The 25952-nt window shown below is 43.2% G+C and overlaps 1 protein-coding gene across 1 annotated transcript in view; it reads left to right on the forward strand.

Moving 5' to 3' along the window:
- The window catches only part of LOC139570700 (DNA nucleotidylexotransferase), a 153299-nt gene that overhangs the window by 92709 nt on the left and 34638 nt on the right, over positions 1-25952 (forward strand). The window contains exons 9-10 of the mRNA XM_071392823.1: positions 11342-11596; positions 14061-14144. Of these exons, the coding sequence (XP_071248924.1) occupies positions 11342-11596; positions 14061-14144 (339 nt within the window). The remainder of the gene's footprint in view (positions 1-11341; positions 11597-14060; positions 14145-25952) is intronic.

The following is a 25952-nucleotide window of genomic DNA, read 5'->3' on the forward strand; positions in this document are numbered from 1 at the left end:
GACTCCACTTGGTCTCTGTACTGACGTTTTGGCTGTTTGAGGGAATAACTACACTGTTTGTATTCGGCCATGTTCCCAGTCACCTTGCCATGGTTAAATGTGGTGGTTCATGCTTTCAGTTGTGCGCGAATGCTGCCATCTATCCACGGTTTCTGGTTTGGGTAGGTTTTAATAGTCATAGCGGGTACAACATCTTCTATACAATTCCTGATAAAGTCAGTCACCGTATCCGTGTATTCGTCGATATTATTTTCAGTGACTACACGGAACATATCCCAGTCCGTGTGATCAAAACAATCTTGAAGCATGGATTCCGATTGGTCAGACCAGCGTTGAGTAGGCCATAGCACGGGTACTTCCAGTTTGAGTTTCTGCCTATAGGAAGGGAGAAGCAAAATGGAGTCGTGATCAGATTTGTCGAAGGGAGGGCGGTGGAGGGCCTTGTAGGCATTTTGAAAAGTTGAGTAGCAGTGGTCCAATGTTTTCTCAGAGTGAGTGCTACAGTCAATGTGTTGGTAGAACTTCGGTAGTGTTTTCCTCAGATTATCTTTGTTAAAATCCCCGGCTACAGTAAATGTGGCCTCAGGATATGTGGTTTCCAGTTTGCAATGGGTCCAGTGTAGTTCTTTGAGGGACGTCGTGGTAAAGGCTAAACGGGGAATATACACAGCTGTGACTATAACCGAAGATAATTCTCTTGGGAGGTAATGCGGTCTGCATTTGATTGTAAGGTTTTCTAGGTCGGGTGAACAAAAGGACTTGAGTTTCTGTATCTTATCACAAACACACCATGAGTAGTTAATCATGAAACAGATTTCCTGTCTGTATGGACTCAGACAGTATATCCCGAGAGAGCCATGTTTCCGGGAAACAGAGTATGTTACAATCCCTGATGTCTCTCTGGAAGGAGATCCTAGCCTTGAACTCGTCAACTTATCCAGAGACTGAACATTAGCGAGTAATATAATAGGAAGTGGTGGGTGGTGTGCGCGCCTCCTGAGTCGGACTAGGAGTCCTCTTCTCCGCCGGCGGTATTTTGGATCAGGCTCTGGAATCAGTTCAATTGCCTTGAGGGGTACAAACAAAGGATCCAATTTGGGAAAGTCGTATTCCTGGTCGTAATCCTGTTGAGTTACCGCCACTGTGATATTCAAAAGTTATTTCCGGTTGTATGTAATAACACCCAAAGAATTCTGGGCTACTAATGTAAGAAATAGCATATAAAACTAAATACTGCAAAGTTGCTTAGGAGCTAAAAGCATGGCTGCCCTATCTGTCGGCGCCACTAAGGGCAATGCGATTGCCTATTACCATCTAGTACGCTCGGGACGAGCTAGGGCATTGGGGACGTGGTTGAGAATGGCCTTAAACCAAACGCTACGGCTTCGAGCATTGCAGGTTCAATCCCAGTGCTAGGCATTTGTTTTGTAATTTTCTGTTTTAACCCTATCCCGAACCTTTACCCTAACCAGTCGGAATTTTGCCTAAATGTACATTTCAGGTTTCACTTTTGCCCAGTTTGACTGCAAAACACGCCGTAATAAAAACAGCAAGACACTCCATATCTCACAAATGTCTCCATTTGCTTTGACGGTTGCGTTGTCTAAAAGAAAACTACAGATGATTTTTGTACTTTCACTGACATTGGATGAACACAAACACACGCTTGCTCACACACACACACACACACACACACACACACACACACACACACACACACACACACACACACACACACACACACACACACACACACACACACACACACACACACACACACACACACACACACACACAGTCTTGAATAACTGACCATGTGGGGACACAATCCTATTTTCCCTAACCCTAACCTTAACCTGAACCCCAAAAAACGAACCTTAACCCTAAACCTAACCCTATCACCTAACCCTAATCCTAAATCTAATTCTAACCCTAAAACCCTAACCTTAACCTTAAACCCCTTAGAAATAGCATTTGACCTTGTGGGACTAACAAAATGTCCCCAGTTGGTCAAATTTGTGTTTGTTTACTATTATTGGACTTCTGGTCCCCACAAGTCTAGTTAAACACGTCTACACAGTACACACAAACACACAGACAGACGTTTCAAAATGCTCCACTATAATTTCAGTAATCAGACCGGACTGTTCCGGAAAAGCTTTGAATCAAAGGAAAACACAGTTCAAACATAGCCTGCTAACACACACTAATCTGGGACATGAAGGGAGGGTTTGTGCTCTGATTCAGAGAAAATTTGACATTAGATCACAGCGGCCCGTGTCCCTGCCACCGCTGTGACCGCCGCTCTCTTTGTCCTCTGGGGCAAGTGGCCATGGTGGCAGCCTGCTTGTCATCTGGGGCAGGTGGCCATGGTGGCAGCCTGCTTGTCAGCTGTTTGTCACACACTTGAAAAGAACGAAACAAAATAAATAATCAAATAAGAATTTTTGATCAATTTGGCAAGCCGCAGAATCCCATCACTTGCATTTGTGTTTTTTGTCTTAAAGGCAAAGCTTAACTTCAAAGATTAACTCCCTGCAACATGGCCGCCTCAGTAATTCCCTCTTTAAACAGTTCTGGTGAAATAAGCTTATGATGGGATGCTCTCTGACATTACCTGCTGCGTAGAAGAATATTACAGTGTGGCGTTGCGCTAAACAGGCATCCTAGACAGAAACTTTAAGACGTCGCTTTTTTATGGTGGGTTTGTATGCGTGGGGCCGTAGGCTTCTTCAAAGGAAGGGCACCCATGTTTAGACACTTATGATCTGTAAAACTGTCGCTAACTCATTAACCTCTCTGGTACAAGTTGGACGGTAGCGTCCCACCTCGACAACAGCCATTGAAATTGCAGGTCGCCAAATTCAAAACAACAGAAATCCCATAATTAAAATTCCTCAAACATACAAGTATTACCCACAATTTTAAAGATACACTTCTTGTAAATCCAACCACAGTGTCCGATTTCAAAAAGGCTTTACTGCGAAAGCACACTATGCGATTATGTTAGGTCAGCACCTACTCACAGAACCATACAGCCATTTTTCCAGCCAAAGAGAGGAGTCACAAAAACAGAAATAGAGATAGAAATTAATCACTAACCTTTGATGATCTTCATCAGATGGCACTCATAGGACTTCATGTTACACAATACATGTATGTTTTGTTCGATAAAGTTCATATTTATATCCAAAAATCTCAGTTTACATTGGCGCGTCATGGTCAGAAATGCATTGTCTCAAACAAACATCCGGTGAAAGTGCAGAGAGCCACATCAAATTACAGAAATACTCATCATAAACATGATAAACAATACAAATGTTATTCATGGAAATAAAGATAAACTTCTCCTTAATGCAACTGCGGTGTCAGATTTCAAAAACGCTTTACAGCGAAAGCACACTTTGCGATTATGTTAGGTCTGCACCTAGCCACAGAAACCCATACAGCCATTTTCCAGCCAAGGAGAGTGTCACAAAAGTCAGAAATAGCATTATAATTAATCACTTATCTTTGATGATCTTCATCTGGTGGCACTCCCAGGTCTCCATGTTAGACAATAAATGTTTGTTTTGTTCAATAATGTCCCTCTTTATAACCAAATACCTCCTTTTTGTTCGCGCGTTTTGTCCAGTAATCCAGTAATAAAAGGTGCGTGCACTAATTCCAGACGAAAAGTACCCCAAAAAGTACAATAAAAGTTAATAGAAACATGCCAAACGATATTTAAAATCAATCCTCCGATGGTTTTTGTCATAAATAATCAATAATATTTCAACTGGACAAAAGCTTCGTCAATAGGAATGGAGAAACAAGAAAGGCACATTCCCGATCAGGGCGCATGGCTGATGAATGGAAATTTCCACTGGCCACTGATTGAAAGTGCTGTATCTCACTCATTTTTCAGAGTGAAAGCCTGAAACAATGCCCAAAGACTGGCCACATGTAGAGGAAGACACGGAGCTCGTGAACTGGGTCCTAAGTCTTTGTATGGTGGATAGGCTTACAATGGAAAAACAGCCTTTCAAAATAATAGTACTTCCTGGTTCGATTTTCCTCGGGTTTTCGCCTGCCATATCAGTTCTGTTATACTCACAGACATTATTTTAACAGTTTTGGAACCTTTAGAGTGTTTTCTATCCAAATCTATATGTATATCCTATCTTCTGAGCCTTAGTAGCAGGCAGTTCAATTTGGGCACGCTTTTCATCCAAAATTCCGAATGCTGCCCCCTACCCTAGTGAAGTTAATCCTTTCGCTCAAGGCATACTTAGTGATTCAAGGTTAGAAAATAAATGTACAGAAATATCCATCAGTATTTACATAAGTGACCTAAATTAAAGCCTTTTAAAATATGCACATTTTCTTCATCAACGACTTGTGATAGGAGATTGCCTAAAGGGTTTATCATAGTCCAAAATGTGTACACATACGCACAGCAGTGTTCTAGAGTATTGGCTTTCAAACTGCAACAAAATGGTGACTATCTTAACAATGGAACTCTAGTAGACTCTTTAGTATCATATGCACTTATGTCAGTCTGATTAAGACTATAAAACTGGCAGTGTACAAGCTTAACCTTTACCGAACCTCAACCCCGTATCCGGGATCACCCCCCACCCCCCACACACTGATTAGCATAGATAGCATAGCTTCAGAAGTAGATAGTAGCATCTAAATATCATTAAATCACAAGTCCAAGACACCAGATGAAAGATACAGATCTTGTGAATAAAGCCACCATTTCAGATTTTTAAAATGTTTTACAGGGAAGACAAAATATGTAAATCTATTAGCTAAACACGTTAGCAAAATACACCACTATTCTAACTCCATCAGTTTCTTACTCCTTCAGGTGCTATCACCAATTCGGCTCAACTAAGATATTGATATCCACTAACCAAGAAAAAACCTCTTCAGATGACAGTCTGATAACATATTCATGGTATAGGATAGTTTTTGTTAGAAAAAAGTGCATATTTCAGGTAGAAATCACAGTTTACAATTGCACCGACCATCGCAAATCGACTAGAATTACTAGATAGAGCAACGTGTATGACCAATTTACTCATCATAAAACATTTCATAAGAATAGACAAAGCATAGCAATGGAAAGACCCAGATCTTGTGATTCCAGACAATATTTCAGATTTTCTAAGCGTTTTACAGCGAAAACACAATAAATCGATAAGTTAGCATACTACATGTGAAAACGTTACCAGAGCATCGATTCCAGCCAAAGAGCGCTATAACGTAATCACCGCCAAAAGATATTAATTTTTTCACTAACCTTCTCAGAATTCTTCCGATGACACTCCTGTAACATCATTTTACAACATACATATACAGTTTGTTCGAAAAGGTGCATATTTAGCCATACAAAACCGTGGTTACACAATGAAAATACTAGGAAATCAAGCCTCAATATGTCTGACGTCATCTATCAGAGTGATCTAGTTTAATTAAAAGCTAATCATATACTTGACTAAAAAATACAGGGTTGACAGGAATCGAAAGACAAATTAGTTCTTAATGCAACCGCTGATTTACATTTTTAAAATTATCCTTACTTTTCAATACAGGGTTGGCCAAGTGAAGCTATACAAAACAAAATGGCGATGTATGCGTTTAAAATATTTCGACAGAAACACGGTTTATCATATTAAATATTGCTTACTTTGAGCTGATCTTCCATCATATTCTTGGGCAATGTATCCTTTCTATGTTATAAACGTCTTTTGGTCGATAGATGTCCTCTGTCCTTCGAAATGTCCACTAACAACGACCGAGACCGCGAAACGTTCCCAAAGCTAGAAAGTGCACGACAAAGAAATTCCTCAGAATCGCACTAAACGGATATAAATTGCTATAAAACGGTTTAAATTAACTACCTTATGATGTTTCTAAGTCCTATATCGAATTAAATTACAGACGGATACATTTCAAGTTGATAACCGAGCCTGTGAAAATGGCGTCCGGAGGTCCCATCCTGCGTAAGGGCTTGCGTCGAAAGGGGGGCTACTCTCACTCCTTGGTGTTTTATAACCTCTGAGAGCTACCTAGAAGGCCCATTCCACTTCTCATTGGTTACTGACATCCAGGGGAAGGCGGGTGCAGTTCGTGTCGTGCCATAGGATAGACAGAGACCTTAAAAACTGATCTGAAACCAGAGCTTCGCTCTCAGACCTTTCACTGTCTGTCATGGATTTCGCTGTAGAAATTTTTCTGGGTCACCCACAGACATAATTTCAACGTTGTATGAAACTAGAAGGTGTTTTCTATCCAATATAATTAATAATATGCATATTGTACGAGCAAGAATTGAGTACTAGGCAGTTTAATTTGGAGACGACAAAATGCTAATTCGGAACAGCACCCCCTGTAGTCGCAAGAAGTTAACCTTTATTAAAAGAGTACAGCGTAATACATGAACTGGCATGACACTTTCACCCACAGTTGTCCCAACAGAGTTAACCCAAGGCCACGCCTCCAACAAGTCACACCTCCAGATCATCTAATGGGCCAGTTGTCCCCGACAACCCCGAAATCCAACACAAAAACCTGAAACCTGGATGGGGGTCTTCAGCGGCGGAGTCGTGGTTGTCGTCGAGGGGTACCATCCTGACCTCGAGATGGGAGCCTGCGACAGTGGCTCCCTCGTGACCGCGACGGAGTCCCATTCTGACCTTGCCCCTCAGGTGAGGAAACCGCTGTGCTGTCCAATGATCCAGGGCTGTGAGGAGGAGTAACCACCTCCTTGTCCTCTCTTTCCACTTTACGAGGTGTATGAGGTTGGTAAGGTGCCAGCCGATCTTGATGGAGGACCACAACTCATCCACTAGTCTGAAGCTGGATGCAGTACACCATGTCAAAAAGTCGTTCCAGAACCCTGCATGGGCCTTCCCAGTGACTCATTCATTTTGGGATCAGACCATGTTTGTGCCGGTGCCACACTTTTTGGCCAGGCTGTAAAGGCTGACCTCGGCAGCAGGTGTTGTATGCCCACTTCTGCTTTACCCCTGCTTCCGTCAAGTGATGCCATGCAAAGTCATGGGCTGTGTCCAGGTGCTGATGAAGGTGGTGGAGGTACTCCAAGCCTGAGGCTCCACGAACAAGGACAAGTCCATTGGAGTGCGTAGTTCTTTGGCCACTTGGTAAAATAGTCCATGGCCACAAGTAGGTATCGATTGCCTGCCTCTGTCATGGGGAAAGGACCCAGGATGTCCACAGGGGCCCCCACCTGATATTACTGCAACGGGGCATGGGAGCATCTGGAGAGTCAGTAGAGTTTCCTTCAGAGTCGTTGGAGGGTCTTTGTGTACCAGAAGTGTTCTGCCCCCACTGACCCATGGACAGGCCTGAAGGCATGGGCTCACATGGAACAAGGCACCAGCCGCTACCACACCACCAAGTTGTGTGTTGGTTCCATCCATTTTCGAAACATCAGCCCATTGTGAATGGCAAGGTTGTCACACTGGGAGAAGTAGGCCTTGGCTTCAGGGCACAGGGGTGAGACACTGTTCAAAACAGGCCACTGACCGGTTTCTAACCAACCCCGAATAGTTGCCAACATCCGGTCACCTTCCTACTCCCTCTCCAGCTCTCCAAGGGTGCTGAGCTCCTGTCTCCCGTCTGAATTACCACCAATGTGGGCAGGAGACCCTCCTTTTGTTCCAAGCGTGGGCAGTGCTTGCAGTCATCCTCTTCACACGGCTGGTGAGACAACGCATCAGCGTGTGTGTTGCATCTGGTAATTGCATCTTGCTCCTGTAACTCTTCTAACCAGCGAGCCACCTGGCCCTCTGATTCTTGGAAGTTGAGAAGCCAGGTAAGTGAGGCATGAGGAGGAGGAACTGGGTCCCATAGAAGTAAAGTCGGAAATGATGGAGTGCATCGACCACAGCCAACAACTCTCGCCGGGTGACACAGTAGTTGCACTCGGCATGGTTGAGGCGCTGACTGTAGAAGGCCACCACCCATTCCCCATCCGGCCCCTCCTGTGAAAGATTGCCCCCAATGCCCACATTGCTGGCATCTGTGTCCACAATGAATGGGTGCTGGGGGTTGGGGTATGCCAGGACAGAAGCCTTGAATAGGGACTGATGCAGTTCAGCGATTGCTACCGTGCAGTCATCATCCCAGTCAAACCGCTGTTCCTTGTTTGTAAGGCGTGTAGAGGGCTGGCTACTGTTGCTAAGTCCTTGATGAACCTCTAGTTGTAAGAAGTTAGGCCAACAAAGCTTCTCAACTCAGAGAGGTCCCTGAAGGTCACCCAGTGCTGAACCGCCACCACATTGGCTGGATCAGTTGTGACTACGTCTGCCCCAACGAAATGGCCTAGGAACTTGACCTCCTACTGCTGTAGGTGACACTTCTTGTGAAGGAACTTGAGTCCTGCCTACCGGATGGCAAGCAGAACCTCACACAGATTATGTTGCATGCACAAGGAAGTCTTCCAGATAGACCACACACTTGTTGCGGAGAATTGTGTCCAACACTTGCTCCATAAGACGCTCAAAGGTTGGCTGCGCTTTGCAGAGCCCGAAGGGTATCACGGTGACCTGCAACCTTGACCTGGTTTCAGGGGGCAAGCTCCACTTGCCAATAACCGCTGCGTAGGTCGAGGGAACTGAACCATCGTGACCCTGTGATGTAGTCCAGTGCATTATTTATGCTCGGGAGGGGATAGGAAATCTTCCTGGTCACATAGTTCAGCTGCCTGTAGTCTGTACAGAAGCACTATGAGCAGTCCTTCTTGACAAGGACTACGGTGGGCCTCCCAAGGGCTGTTGGGTGAACCCTGTCTCTGCCATCTTCCGGATCTTCTGCTCTGCTATCTCTCTCTTTGCCAGTGGCAAGCAATGGAGTGCTGGACCAGACTGGTTCTCTGGCAGTCTTCATCTCATACTGCAAAGACATCCACAAACTCTGCAAACAGTGCTTCCAACACATCCCGCTGCTCAGGCTCCAGCCCTTCCGAACACCTCTACCCTTGTTCCCGCACAGCTTGCCGGGTAGCTTCCGAAGGTATGTCCACTGTGCCACTGGTGACCTGCTGGGGCACACTCACCTCTTTGGGGGTCTTTAGTTGCTCCTTCTCATCTGTGGGAAGGATCTTTGTGGGGCTGTCTGTCACCAATTCCTGACGAGTCAGCTGCGGCTGCCGGTGTCTTCTTCCACTGCTCCGAAGTCCCATCATGGAGTCTTTCATCTGGAAGCTCCGCATTCCAACATCTAGGCACTTGACTGAGTGAATCCAACGCTAGGATGCAGTCATCTTGGATATCGCCCAACCAGAACTTGTGCTCCAACAAGACATTGCTGACTCTCACCGATAAGGACCGCCGGCGCTTCATTTCCGCAAGATCCCCTGTCACATTGTGAAGATATACCAAGGTAGGGGTCCAACCCAGAGGGGAAGGGCCCACTGTGTCTGGAAGAACACCAGGCTGAACAAGGGATATCGTGGAACTGGTGTCAATCATCGCCTGGCAGGCCTCACAGCTGATGCTGCATGGAAGGTAGAGGCCCTGCGTCTCTCTGTGCTAGTGATGGCTGTTTAACAATCTGATGGCCTTGAAATAGAAGCTGTTCTTCAATCTCTCTGTCCCAGCTTTGATGCACCTATACTGACCTCACCTTCTGGATGGAAGCGGGGTGAACAGGCAGTGGCTCGGGTGGTTATTGTCCTTGATGATCTTTTTTGCCTTCCTGTGACATCGGGTGTTGTAAGTGTCCTGGAAGGCAGGTAGTTTGCCCCCGGTGATACATTGTGCAGACCGCACCACCCTCTGGAGAGCCCTGCGGTTGTGAGCGGTGCAGTTGCCGTACCAGGCGGTGATACAGCCCGACAAGATGCACTCGATTGTGCACCTGTAAAAGTTAGTGAGGGTTTCTGTGGGGAGGTGCACAATCGGGCTGCAGATTGTGGTCTCAGAGACGCTTAGCTATGTCACAATGGGACATCGGACTATCGTCTCTCAGCATCTCAGGACTATGATTCACGCTTAAGGCTATACATTTTGATGGAAGATTGTTTTAATTAAGTATTTAAGTATTTTCAGTTTCTTTGGCTTCATTATCTACAGTATGTTGAAATGTAGGTAATGAGAATGTATGTAGAATGAATGATCCAGTATGTGAAGGAGTTGGAGGCTTTCTAATCTGTTTGTATCCTTACTGGAAGTGAACGGTTACCTGTACAGTAATTGCAGATAGATAGGGTTTCTGTGGTTCAACAGGGGTGACATCAGGGGTTTCTCTCTCAGTTCTGAGGACAAGCTGATCAGCGCCTGAAGCTAATTAGAGGAGCTGAGGTGTAAGGGACGAGGGGCAGGGGAAGAGGGACGAGGACAACATCTCTGAGTGCAGTCCCCACATGTCACTCACTCAGTCTCTCTGATGTCATCAGTTAATGACTCAATCATCACCTCCTCTCCCGATGCCCTCTGGGAAACGCTGTCTCTTCTAATGAAGCGGAGAAACACGGTCAAACAAGACCAGGCAGTACTGGCTCAGTACGGTTTAATGTCTCTTGATTGACCTCAGTGTCTTGGTAGGACAGGAGGAGCAGTTACAGCTGCACTTCCTCCTGCAATTATTGCTCTTTGAGAAGAGCCTTGCAGATTAATGGTCAGTTAGAGGAACACAGTATCCCAACAATTACTGTGGGTGCTGGAATTAAATTGACAATTTGTAATGTTAATCACCTTAGCGCTCCTGGACTGCGGGAGCTGCATAATCAGCCGGGCCAAAGCCCAGAGGAAATCAATCCTCTTCTTCCTGCTACTGCCTACTCTCCACTATCCACACCCCAAGTCATCTACTCATCTACTCCTCTCCCTCTTTCCCTTTGTCTTATTCAGCCGTATCCTCACTGATTCTCTCCCTATATCGCTCCCCAACCATCTCCTTTCTTTCTCTCTCTTTCGCTCTCTCTCTCTCCCTCTCTGCTATAAAGTAATGTCTTACTTGGGAGTGATTTTCCATGGAGTGGTATTGTGTGCCATTGGGTCCGAATGGCCCCACTATGTTCTGAGTCTTGAAGTTGCAATCTCACAGTTGGCATATTACACTAAGTGGCAGACACACTGTTTTTATATGCTTCTATTGCGAGTGTGTATAGAAATCCTACAAACCCATTGCAGGCTCTAGATGACAGCATGTGCAAATACGCAACTACATTTTCATAATAACATACATCAGGCACTGAAGTACGGTAGCAGCATAAACCAATCCCATTACAAAGTCAATATCTATATTATATTTATAATGTCAATATCTATTTTATTAGCGGTGACAGTGACTATGTCCACGCTGATTAATATTCTCTCCTCACAAGGGCATTCTGCTGTACTGTGAGTACCAGGGCTCCACCTTTGATGTGAGCAAGCTGCCTAGTTGCAGGTTTGAGGACATGGACAGCTTCCAGAAGTGCTTCCTGATCCTGAGGCTGGAGCAGGGCCAGGTGGAGGGGGAGAGAGGGCTGCAGAGGGACCCAGGGGACAGCAGGGGCTGGAGAGCCATACGGGTGGACCTGGTGGCTCCACCTGTTGACCGCTACGCCTTTGCCCTCCTGGGCTGGACCGGCTCCAGGGTAGGCTTGGGTCAAATTATTGTGAAATAAATGTGGATGCCAAGACACACAAAGATACATTGACTAAAATTGTTAATCAATTTGATCTAAAGACAGATGAGTTTGAATTAGGAAACATTTAATTTGCAAAAAACAAATGATCCAAGTCACATGATGATAGTGCTTGACAGAGCAGTCAATAACCAAAAATAAAACATTGATGATGAGAAATGAATAGCTAAACACTAACAAGAAAGTTACTATCGGAACACATATGATATGGCAGATGTATTTCCTGCTGATAAAAACAGCATAGACCAGCATACATTTCAAGCTGGTCTATGCTGGTCTATGCTGGTCCATGCTGGCTTTCGCTGTGTTTTGGACACTGGTCTGATCAGCATGGCCTAGCTGGTTCTGCTAGCTGACCAGCATGGTCTAGTTGGCCAAGCTGGTCTGACCAGCATGGCCTAGCTGGTTCTGCTAGCTGACCAGCATGGTCTAGTTGGCCAAGCTGGTCTGACCAGCATGGCCTAGCTGGTTCTTCTAGCTGACCAGCATGGTCTAGCTGGTTCTGCTAGCTGACCAGCATGGTCTAGTTGGCCAAGCTGGTCTGACCAGCATGGTCTAGCTGGTTATGCTTACTTCATTGTGTTTTCGCTGGTGACTGACCTTTCGCTACACCCACAATAACTGCAAAAAAAAAACATTTTAATTGATGTGTTTTTGCTGGTGACCAGCCTTCATTGTGTTTTCACTGATGACCAACTTCCGCTGTGTTTTGGACACTGGTGACCACCATAAACTAAAGCAAAACCAGCATCAAGTAACATCATGCTTGCAAAGTGATGTTTAATTCCTTGTTAGAATCCAGCCAGAGTGGATTCCTACAATCTGTATAAAGAATGACTGCCAGGGTTAGAGAAATTAATAAAGGAGACTAGCTAAACCATCTAAACTGGAACATCAATTTCAGTAATGGGTGCAATAAGTCCAAATAACAGATTGGATTAGTTTAGAATGTAAATTACCTTTCAAAAGTTTGGGGTCACTTAGAAATGTGTTTGTTTCTGAAAGAAAATTACATTTTTTGTTCATTAAAATAACATCAAATTGATCAGAAATACAGTGTAGACATTGTTAATGTTGTAAATGACTATTGTAGCTGGAAACGGCAGATTTTTTTATGGAATGTCTACATAGGCATACATAGACCCATTATCAGCATGTCACGACTTCCGCCGAAGTCGGTCCCTCTCCTTGTTCGGGTGACGTTCGGCGGTCAAAGTCACCGGCCTTCTAGCCACCGCCGATCCACTTTTAATTATTATCTTTCACACCTGGCTTCACTCAACCAATTACTTGTTTATTATTTAACCCTCTGTTCCCCATGTTTTGTTTGTGAGTGATTGTTCATTGTACATCGGTTTCGTTTTGTGGGCTCGCTATGTTGCTGTGTATTTTTGAGTAAAGTACGTTGATTACTCATATCTGCTGTCCTGCGCCTGACTCTCTACACCAGCTACACACAGGACTGTTACACAACAACCATCACTCCTGTGTTCCAATGGCACGTTGTGTTAGCTAATCCAAGTTTATCATTTTAAAAGGCTAATTGATAATTAGAAAACCCTTTTGCAATTATATTAGCACAGCTGAAAACTGTTGTCCTGATTAAAGAAGCAATAAATCTGTCCTTCTTTAGACTAGTTGAGTATCTGGAGCATCAGTATTTGCGGGTTCGATTACAGGCTCAAAATGGCCAGAAACAAAGAACTTTCTTCTGAAACTCGTCAGTCTATTCTTGTTCTGAGAAATGAAGGTTATTCCATGCGAGAAATTTCGGGATGCTGGCCTTCTAGATAGAGTTCCTCTGTCCAGTGCCTGTGATCTTTTGCCCATCTTAATATTTTATTTTTATTGGCCAGTCTTAGATAAGGCTTTTTCTTTGCAACTCCGCCTATAAGTCTAGAAGGCCAGCATCCCGGAGTCGCCTCTTCACTGTTGACGTTGAGATTGGTGTTTCGGCGGGTAATCTTTAGTATTCTTTCACTGTAATATACAAATTGTTGGATATCCCCACTCAGGCTGGATTCCAGTAGGAATTAGACATCCCTTTGCAAGACAGCATAATATGACTCACCAGCAAAAATACAGTGAAGGCTGGTCAACGGCGATAACAAAATAAAGGCTGGTCACCAGCGTACATACAACGAAGGCTGGTCACCAGATAAAACACAACGAAGGCTGGTCACCAGATAAAACACAACGAAGGCTGGTCACCAGGGAAAAGGCAATGAAGGCTGGTCACCTGCGAATTTACATAGAAGGCTGGTCACCAACCTATGCTGGTCTATGCATTTCTTTTCTTCTGCAGGGTTACTGTTGGGGAATACAACAAGGGTTGTAAGGTGGCAGGAGGGTGGCAGGAAACGGAGATAAATTGATAACAAGAGATATGATTATCAATTCTGTTCTTCCACAGCAGTTTGGGAGAGATCTGAGGACATTTGCCCAAAAGGAGAGGCAGATGCTTCTTGACAACCATGCCCTGTATGACAAAACTAAGGTACTGTGTGTTCTCTCATTACATTGCAATTGATAAATACAAGGCTCAACCATTGATTTTAGACCGGTCTTGTCCCAATGGAGGTGATGCTCAATATATCTTTACCACTGAGGATTTTTTTTTGTCACCTACAGTATTGTGCTGTATTAGTACAAATGTTTTAGTTGTCGTGTTGGCTCTCTCTCTCACTCCAAAGTCTAGCCTCCAGAGTGTGTGTTTATGAATCTGGGTGGTGAATTACAGCAAAGCACTTGTCCTCAAACATTATTGGAGGGATTAGGCTTGGGTGTTAGAATGCCTGTGCTGGAAATACACAGACACATTATCTTGAGTAATTTTATAACAATATGATTCTCCTCTGAGTGAGCAGAAACTAGATATTGACGTGAGGGCAACATTTTTAATTACAGTTCTGCTTGCTGTGAAGTGGCATGATGCACCCCACAAACACATGCGCACATACATGCAAAGGCATGCACACACAAACAAACAGACAAACACACACCTATGCACGCACACAGGCATGCACGCACACACACACACGAACGCACATACATACACACACATGCATGTACACACACACACACACACACACACACACACACACACACACACACACACACACACACACACACACACACACACACACACACACACACACACACACACACACACACACACACACACACACACACACAGTCTTGCATAACTAACCTTGTGGGGACACACAATTCAGTCCCAATCAAAATCTTATTTTCCCTAACCGCTAAACCTAACCTTCACCCCAAAACCTAGCTCCTAACCCGAAAACTAACCCTAGGTCCTAACCCTGAACCTAATTCTAACCCTAACACTAATTTTCTAACCCCCTAGAAATAGCATTTGACCTTGTGGGGACTAACAAAATTCCCCAAGTTGGTCAAATTGTTATTTGTTTACTATTCTTGCGGGGACTTCTGGTCCTCACAAGTATAGTTAAACACGTCCACACACACACACACACACACACACACACACACACACACACACACACACACACACACACACACACACACACACACACACACACACACACACACACACACACACACACACACACACACACACACACACACACACACACACCTTCTAAAATACACACTAAAACGAGAAGAAGTAATGACACATCAGCATTAAGTTATAAGTGAATCAAATCCATCTTGGTTTCAATATATGAGGTAGAGGCTTGTTAAGGTGAAGTTAATTGTAATGGGAAGCGCAAGGTTCATTTACACATTTCCAAATGATTTACATTTGCATCTCAGTTTCAGCCAACAGATTGATCGAGAAACTGATATGATAAAAGGCTATTATATAGATTTACATCTCATTAGAATTCAAATCACATTAACCCTCACTTGCCCACACAGCAAGAGCTAATTACACTCAGTTTAATACCTCTTGAATGATAGGGCAAAATGTAGATTTCTGCATAAATAGACATATCCAAAAGTAATAACAATAACTGGTAATGCTGCATAGTTTTAGAAAAGTATCTTTTTAAAAAGTCGCTCTGGATAAGAGCGTCTGCTAAATGACTTAAATGTAAATGTAAATGTAAAAAAAAATTATAGATTGTTGACATGTTCTCACCTTTGAAAACACAAGCGCAGTAGAAGTATTATGAAAAAAAAAAAATATGATTTTTTTTTTTTTGATTTCTTTCCTGTTCAACAAAAGTGGTGCAAAAGGGCTTCAAATGACTGAAATGCTTAGTAACAATCAAATTATAAACATCTTACTATCAAATGTCACCTTTCTTATATCTGTAAAATAAATATGATCATACTTAGTGACATACAATATTGGTACCATTTCATATTACTGACGAAAGATACTTTTCCCCCCCAAACGCCCTTGAGACGTGCTGAGACACCATTCATACGTGTGCAGTCTCGTTACAACAGGGGTGTTAAACTAATTCCATGGAGGGCCTAGTGTCTGAGGGTTTTTGTTTTTTCCTTTCAATTAAGACCTAGACAACCAGGTGAGGGGAGTTCTTTAATAATTAGTGACTTTAATTCATCAATCAATTACAAGGGAGGAGTGTAAACCCGCAGACACTCGGCCAACCGTGGAATGAGTTTGACACGTGTTCCACGTGGTCTTGATGCTGAGCCACACTGGCTGCGTTACAACTTCAGCTTCAAACACAAAGTGATTTCGTCTGTCTGTGACCAAGAGAAAGTGGTCTTGATTAAATTGTATGATAAAAAAAAATTAAAAAAAATCCTGTCGACAGCTATAAATCCATCTGAGAATATCACTATTGTTGCATCCGCTATATGCAATATACACTATTGCAAGCGCAGCTGTGAGTTTCACAGGCACAAGAAATCGTTATTTTGTCTGGATAGGCCAGAAATTATGACTTGTCGCTCCTTATGCAAATAGCCAATTTCCTGTGTCCGTGAAACTGATAACTGAGCTTGCAATAGCGTGTATGAATTGGAACAACCAGTGCTTTTTGAGATTGTAAGGCAAATGATGTTGCACCATTTACAGAGCGCATTGTAAACAGAATTATCAGTCGGAACTGGTCCAGAACTGCTCAAAGTCCCAAATACTGTATAGGGAACTTAACATCTAAGAGGTTTTAAATTAATGACAAATTCCACTTTGTTTCGATACATGATGTAATTAATTTGTTTTATCACAAAGGGTTACTACTATCACTATGTTACTATTGCACTACATGCTAAAGACTATGGCGTGAAGTTGGGGGTAGATACGTTTTAAATAAGAGCGTTCCTTTTTTTGATCATTCATTTCAAGCTTACGCTAAAATTCCTCTGAACAAATATGACATAATGTAAGAGAATGTGTCACATGAAAAACATAAATATGTTTATTACAGTCCCAGATGACAGTCAGTGCTGAGGTTATGCATACACTTAGCCTTGCTAAGAGCATGGCATCCTGCAGCAATGCATCTTGGCACATTTACATGTACAGGGCTGGGGGAGCATGGGGACAGGCATCTTGAGGAGTGAGTGAAGCAGGACAAGGGCACCAGGCATGTCACCCGACTGACCGACAGGGGGACACACTGTCACCGCAATGCCCCCATTACCCCCTCCCTTGGGAATGGGGGTCAGGACATAGAGAGAGCAGGGTGGCAGCTTTATGACACATATTATACAGATGCGGCCATCTCAGAGATTGTTTATTCAAACACAAGGGCAGAGGTAAGCATCTGGGTGCTGGCGGGGACAGGGTGATTGGATCACATACACTTACACTCAAAATTCGATCTGGGGTCAGGTCAGATGAGTGTGTTGTGTCTGTGACTATCATTAAATGTGAAGACTGTTATTTAATCAAATCAATTCTCTGTGTAATTATTATTACGTGATTAAACTAATCATGTAAACTTTAATTAACTAGGAAGTCGGGGAACCACGGGAAAATGTTTATAGAGTCTCTATTTCCTGACTCGACTCTTTAGATATTTTAATATCTTATCAAAACAGTCGCTTATTAATGAATTGTACCTCATCAGTTCTCATTACTGAACATCGCAAACCCTTGGATATCTGCACGAACCCTAGCATAAATCATGAATCAGTGATATACAAATTGGTTTAATTATGTATTTACTAACTAACTAATCAAGTCACAGAAATACATGAAAACACACACAATTAGGTCATACATGGGGTATTACATGATACAAAGAAAAAGTCCCTAGCGGACGAAACCGATATGACAGCTTGGTAGACAAAGGAAAAGGGGTGTGGACCGCTCAAGAGCGGGAAACTCATAGCTGATAACTACACTCATAGAAATTGATAATACTTTACATGAACGACCGCTCATTCGAAAATAAATTGCAATTTACATATTTACAAGTGTTGTCTTGTGGCCGCCGGTTCGTCTGCTGGAGAGTCAATCGACAAAAAGTCTCTTGTTGTGTCCATAATGGATAAGTCAGGTGTACCCATGGTTGTCGCATAGAATAAATGTTTTGGCGGTTGTACATTTCCGGCTGCAGACTGGTAGTTGGATTTCTTACTTCTGTTGTGAATCGATAGTCTCAGAATTTAACCATTTCTAGCCGTGTAGCCATTGCTCCACGCTGTATGGTCTTCTCCTTTGGTAGAGTTGTAGTGCGAACCATTTCAACATGTAGCTACCACTTTATATTTTCTGGTCTTAGAAATTCAACCATTTGCAACCTTAGCTTACACCGTGGTTGCGTGGTCTGGCGTGAATTGCGTCACAGGGGCTTTTATACTTGGGTAGAAAAGGGGCCATCTCTTCATGTTTGTGCCCACCTGGGCATGGCTATTGACTGTGTATAAGTTACCATAAAACAAGCAATTAAGAAGACTAAATCACATTGTTATCTTTTCAAAAGTATTCTTATACTTATTCATCCATCTTATACACCATTCAGAAGTAAACCTGACAGCTGGGAAATGTACACTTTAAGAAATATAGTTATGTGCGTTTCCTGTCCTTCATGAGATCACCAAATGAAGCACACTCGACATGACTGTCCCTTCAGTGTCCACGGACCATTCCCACATTCTCAAAAATATAAATATTGTTTAATTCTCCAGTTTTGGGGATTAGGAGTTTTGGGAAGAAGAATGTCTTTGTTCTCCATAGGCTCTCTCTCTCCATACTCCATGGCAGCGAAGAGAGAGAGTTTCTAGCAGGAATTTATGACGGTTGTAAAACCTGAGAAAGAGAGTGAGAGATGGGGGGAGCCACGATATACACCCCAAAAGGGCCAAGTCGTGACAAGTGTATGGTTGAGTTTTCGAGTTTGATGAGGAAAGTGGTCGGAAACATTCTGATTAATTGAGATGTTGACGTTATCTGCATGCACACACACACACACACACACACCACACACCACACACCACACACCACACACACACACACACACATACACACACACACACACAAACCTCCCTCACCCAGGCTCACTTTGGCACAGACTGCAGTTTCACTGCTAGTTTCAAGGTCAGCAGATCGCTTAAAAGGGTACGTTCTGACAATATCATTCAACAGTGTGGCCCGTTTTTCAGCTGACAGCTCGACATTACAGCCATAATTAAGGTAATGAAGATCAATTCACTTTCTAAGTCGCCGGGCTGCCTCCGTCTCCACAGATCGTTGACTATTCCTTCTGTTCTTCTGTTCGCTCTAGGCAGGGAGGAGTGGTCCCTCTCTGTCTGGTCCTCATCACTGTTGCAAAGCCCTCATTAATTGGATGAACGTATGGCCGCCACCACTCAGATAATGGCACTTTTATCTTTGCAGCCGCCATAATTGACCAATCTTTTCCCCCCAGAGAGTCGATGCTCTGCGTCTGACTGATGTCAGGACAAACCGGAGAGATATTGGAATGGGCTGATTAGGAGGGAGGGGGTTTCAGAGAGAGGGGGGGTTACTCGTCTCCACCTGACCATTGAAGACCAAACACGGTCATTTGGAGGACTTCCATCTTGTCATTTGCTTTAAAGAGCTCTTCCTGGATGGATGCACATGACGACGTGCTCTGTCTCACTGTAATACGGAATAGCTTGGAAACGATATGACTAAACTCACACTAATTATCCCAATTAAGGAAGGACAAGCCCAGGGGAAAAGCCTTGAGAAAGAAACGCAACAGCTTCCAGAGACAGCGTGTCACAATACAATAGCAATACCTGGCGGGCAGCTGGACTTCCTATACAAACATCACATCGTTGGAGTGCTACAGTCATTCTGTATGTTGTCCATATTACGACAGCAGAGAAGTCCCAAGGCCTTAGATCAATATAGTACTACTGCGGCTGTATTTAAAGCATACATTAGCCTAGTCTGTGAGTGAGGTGTGATGTGAGGGCCTGTGTTCCATGGGAGCAGGGAGTTGGGTTGAGTGTCTGTCCTCTGCTGTTAGGCTGAAGGTGTGGCATAATTAGTATGTTTTCAGGGCTTGATGAATGAGGACAGGTGGAGGATTTCATCAAGCCCCAGACAAACTGACTCCCTCCACAATGAGGAGGGCTCTGTGACCTGTCCAGCACCTCCTATACAAAGCCCTCTACTGCATGGTGTACCCTTAACATTCCTTACCTGTGGGAGTACGTGTGTGTGAGAGAGTGCATGTGTGTCAAGGAAGGTATGTGAGTATTTGTCTGATACAAATGTGTATGCAAATGTATTTCACTACTGTATGTGCTAGTGTGTAAGTATGAATGTGTGCTGCATATGTTTTGTATGTGCACACAGTGTGATTATATATTGTATGTGAGTGTCTTTGAGTGTTTGTATGGGTGTGAATATGGGTGTGTGTGTATGTTTGTGCGGTCATACAGTGGGGAAATTAATATTCTCTCACCTAAATGTAATGTAAATTGATTGACAGATACATTTCCTCTTATTTAGGCTACTGTATATCCTGATATTTGAACACTATTAAACACTTATTTTTTTCAAGAGTGAAGCAGGGCTGTTTCTGAGTTCAAAGCCTGGTGTACCTCATGCAAGGTTAGAGGCATGTCTGAAACTCATCACTACATTTTGCCTTGCAAATATGCAAAGCTCGTGTTAGAATTGACAATTGAAACATGTAATGAACTTAGCATCACTCTGAAAAGAAAGTGTTTCATGACCTAAATTCCCCAATGCGACCTCGTTTTTCACTTATCCCTCAACACGTCACACATTTAGAGGAAATTCTCAGCGTCACAATCCAGATGTGACCTCTCTGTTGAGGTCACATCTGTTACAGTTGTAACATTCAGTATCACATCTTTCCTCCAGGAACACTAGTCAGCAGTGAGTTGAACTGCCTGTCCGATTTCAGTCGTAGCATGTGGAGTGTTCACAACTAATCTTCCTCCCCCTCCCTCCTCTCTCCCTCTCTCCCTCCATCGCTCCATCCATTCTCAGAGAAGCGGATGGGTAGACAAAACCCGGAGCAATTGCACTGGGCTTTGGGGAGCGTCATTTTTTAATGCTCCCCAGCTGGTGCTGAAAAGCACTGTTTGCAGACAGGATGAAAACTGTCTGGAAAGAGGCCTTTCACAGAAAGGAGAGGAAAGGCAGGAGAGGATGGGGAGGAAAGACTCTGGGTTTAATTTTGCGGCTCATACCACAGTGCCCTCAGAGCGTCACATGTACACCTCTGAGGTGTGACAGACAGACAGGAGAGAGGACAAAGGAGGGTGGAGTGCCTTTATGCATCATGAGTGGTCGTTTGAGATTTGGAGCGTTAATGTTTTTATAATCTCTTGTGGTCAATTAACAATTTCTTTGGATTTTGATGTGTGCTTGGGGTTATTTTCTTGCTGGAATATCCCCTTTCGGACATGTTTCAGCTTTCTGGCAGAGGCAACCAGGTTTTTGGCAAAAAATGTATTAGTATACATTTCACATTTACATTTTAGTCATGCAGCATGCGCTTTTATCCAAAGCGACGTACAGTAAGTGCATTCATCTTAAGATAGCTAGGTGAGACAACCACATATCACAGTCGTAGTAAGTACATTTTCCCTAGCAAAGTCAGTGCTAGTAGGAAAAGACAAGACAATCTCCACTTAAATTACCTACACTGCATTCAGAAAGTATTCAGACCCCTTGACTTTTTCCACATTTTGATAGGTGACAGCCTTATTCTAAAATGTATTAAATTCAGTAATCTACTCACAAAACAAAACAAAAACAGGTTTTTAGTCATTGTTGATGATTTATATATATATATAAAAAACTGAAATATCATATTTACATAACTATTCAGACCCTTTACTCAGTACTTTGTTGAAGCACCTTTGGCAGCGATTACAGCTTTGAGTCTTGCTTGGGTATGAAGCTACAAGCTCGGCACACCTGTATTTGGGGAGTTTCTCCCATTCTTCTCTGCAGATCCTCTTAAGCTTTGTCAGGTGGGATGGGGAGCGTTGCTGCACGGCTATTTTCAGGTCTCTCCAGAGATGTTTGATCGGGTTCAAGTCCAGGCTCTGGCTGGGCAACTCAAGAACATTCAGAGACTTGTCCCGAAGCCACTCCTGCATTGTCTTGGCTGTGTGCTTAGGGTCATTGCCCTGTTGGAAGGTGAATCTTCGCCCCAGTTTGAGGTCCTGAGCGCTCTGAAGCAGGTTTTCATCATGGATCTCTCTGTACTTTGCGCCATTCATCTTTGCCTCAATCCTGACTAGTCTCCCTGTCCATGCTGCTGAAAAACATCCCCACTGCATGCTCTCACCACCATGCTTCACCATCGGGATGGTGCCAGGTTTCCTCCAGACATAACGCTTGGCATTCAGGCCAAATAGTTCAATCTTGGTTTCATCAGACAAGAGAATCTTGTTTCTTATGGTCTGAGAGTCTTTAGGTGCCTTTTGGCAAACTCTAAGCGGGCTGTCATGTGCCATTTACTCCGTCTGGCCACTCTACCAGAAAGGCCTAATTGGTGGAGTGCTGTGGAGATGGTTGTCCTTCTGGAAGGTTATCCCATCTCTACAGAAGAACTCTAGAGCTCTGTCAGAGTGACCATCGGGTTCTTGGTCAACTCCCTAACCAAGGCCCTTCTCCCCCGATTGCTCAGTTTGCTGTATTCGTTGAGTCGCTCTAGTATGGTTTTACAAGATTTTAAATCTCATTGTATCAACTTTGCTGTCCTTTTGAGGCTTATTTTTACAGTCTATGGCTCAAGGAAACTGTGCACACGGTGATCTGAGTTATTTGATTGGCCAGTGGTTGGCCTATAGGCAGTGGTGTAAAACATACTCAATTGTCATACTTTACACCACAGCCTATAGGTGCACTTGATTTGTTCTCTGGTCCTGCTGGGTAGGCAAAGTTTTACCTTCAGACACATGAAATTGTTCAAAATGGGAACACTTTGCCTTCCCTGCGCTAGGGCTGCTGAATCAAGTGCACCTACCGCGAACAGAGCGAAATGAATAAAATAAATAGGAATGCAAAGCTTTATTGTTGGGATTTTTACAGAAATGTTTGGTGATCGACTAGGAATGCCTTGGAGATCGCGATCGACCGGTTGGTGACCACTGTTTTACAGGGTCAGCCATAGTAGTTCGGCGTCCCTGGAGCAAATTAGGGTTAAGTCAATCAAATCATGAAATGTATTTATAAAGCCCTTTTTACACCAGCCGATGTCAAACTGCTATACAGAAACCCAGCCTAAAACCCCAAACAGCAATCAATGCAGATGTAGAAGCACGGTGACTAGCAAGTGCCTTTCTCAAGTGCACATCAACAGACTTTTCAGTTACTTCACTTTGTCGGTATTCGAACCAGCAACCTTTCAGTTACTGGTCAAACGCTCTAACCGTATTTGTTCAGCTCCTGATAATACTTTTCTCGGACTGACGTCCCCGTGTAAAGTTTAATGATGCTCATTTATCTTTCTTGGGCAGCATGAAATCTGCCTCAGACTTCATGGTTGTCAATTTGTTTGCACTATGACGTCGACATCATGTCTGTAGCTCAGCATTAGGTTGAAGAAGTTTTCTTCCGTTTTCTTTGCCAAAGATTGTGAGTCTCCCAATCTGGATGGACAAACAGTAGATGTTGTTTCCAAGTAAATAACACATAATATGACTGAACCCATAAGTCCTTGAGCAGCAATCAAAGTTTTGATGGAAGTTGTTTTAAAAATGAATAGTTTTTTTTTTGCATAATTGGTAACCTTATGCAAAGTCTTTATACTATACCATAGACCCAGAATAAATTAAATTCAGAGATGAGTTCAGGAATTGCCTGAATCGTTTATGCAGTTTTTACAGTACACACACACGCACAATGAAGTCGATATCTTATCTAAAGCACTAGAGGCTTGACTGTTCAAATATTTTTTACAAACCCAGGAGCTTGTGTTGAATTGAGTTGCGAATTCTATTATGCAAGTGGTGAGACAGACAGCCAAGGCCAGGGTTCCCCAATTGGCCCTCCAAGTTTTCTGAGCAAAAATAAATAAATAAATAAATAAAAATTATATGTTTTATTTTATTTTAATAACTTTTTTTTTTAAACACCACGCATAATAGTATTCCCACGCATAATACAGAAATACTCTATATGTGATAGTATACAAATATAAGCAAGGTTTGAAATTATTATGTTAGTAATATATTATATATATATTTTTTTATTTATTATATACTTCTTGTAGTCAATTTGCAGTATACCATTTTTTGTAATTATGTTCCGGGCCCCTGATCATCCACACCAGAAAACTCCAATCCACCACCTGACAATATGTTGACAAATGTATTTTCCCTGACTCTTAGTTCATTCAAAAATGGCTAATGTAACAGGAGAAATAAAAAATAAAGGTTATAATGCTGGAATACACTATCGTGGGAACAGGTGCTGCGCAAGTCATTGTAGACAAGGAGGACAACAACCCAGTGCATGGATACAGCCTGCAAAAGCGCAAGCCAGTATTTGTTTCCATAATTAAGTAAACAATATCAGTTCATTATTACATGCATTCAGGATTTCTTTCATTTAGACCATACGCAGGCCATACAAAGTTTAAACCTGTGTGGCATAGCCTATATGATTCTGGGAATTGATCATTTAAGTTTCAATTAAGTGTGATTGTTGAAACAATATTGAATGTAAAGATATTATTTTGTCATGTCAGTTACAGGCTTTCATTAGGTAAGACGAAGGCTAATTAAAAGGCTATTCTTCAAAGCGATTTGAGTTGTCAATGTTATTTGTTATTTTATTAGCATCCCCATTAGCTGTTGCAAAAGCAGCAGCTTCTCTTCCTGGGGTCCACACAACATAAAAATGTACACAATACAGAATAAAAATAGACAAGAGCAGCTCAAATGCAGGACGACACACATTTACACATACGATGTGAAAATAAGAAGATAGGCCTATCATTCTTAATTCATGGAAAATTAATTCAGGAAGGGGAATAGCCTAAAAACGTACTACTCTGGAGTCCTAATTATTTTTGTATAAATTGATGTTCCAGGAAAACTGATTCATTTAAAGCTCATTCATGATGTTTGAGCTAGAGTCTTGGAAAATATTGGGTTTAAAGAAGTTGGTTCATTGAAGCCATATTGCAAATCTGCCATCAACATACACTGCTCAAAAAAATAAAGGGAACACTTAAACAACACAATGTAACTCCAAGTCAATCACACCTCTGTGAAATCAAACTGTCCACTTAGGAAGCAACACTGATTGACAATAAATTTCACATGCTGTTGTGCAAATGGAATAGACAAAAGGTGGAAATTATAGGCAATTAGCAAGACACCCCCAATAAAGGAGTGATTCTGCAGGTGGTGACCACAGACCACTTCTCAGTTCCTATGCTTATTGGCTGATGTTTTGGTCACTTTTGAATGCTGGCGGTGCTCTCACTCTAGTGGTAGCATGAGACGGAGTCTACAACCCACACAAGTGGCTCAGGTAGTGCAGCTCATCCAGGATGGCACATCAATGCGAGCTGTGGCAAGAAGGTTTGCTGTGTCTGTCAGCGTAGTGTCCAGAGCATGGAGGCGCTACCAGGAGACAGGCCAGTACATCAGGAGACGTGGAGGAGGCCGTAGGAGGGCAACAACCCAGCAGCAGGAGCGCTACCTCCGCCTTTGAGCAGGAGGAGCACTGTCAGAGCCCTGCAAAATGACCTCCAGCAGGCCACAAATGTGCATGTGTCTGCTCAAACGGTCAGAAACAGACTCCATGAGGGTGTTATGAGGGCCCGACGTCCACAGGTCCCCCCATGACCTCCAGCAGGCACATTTGTGGCCTGCTGGAGGTCATTTTGCAGGGCTCTGG

Source organism: Salvelinus alpinus, chromosome 3 (genome assembly GCF_045679555.1).
Source record: "Salvelinus alpinus chromosome 3, SLU_Salpinus.1, whole genome shotgun sequence".
In the NCBI taxonomy this organism is placed as follows: Eukaryota; Metazoa; Chordata; class Actinopteri; order Salmoniformes; family Salmonidae; genus Salvelinus; species Salvelinus alpinus.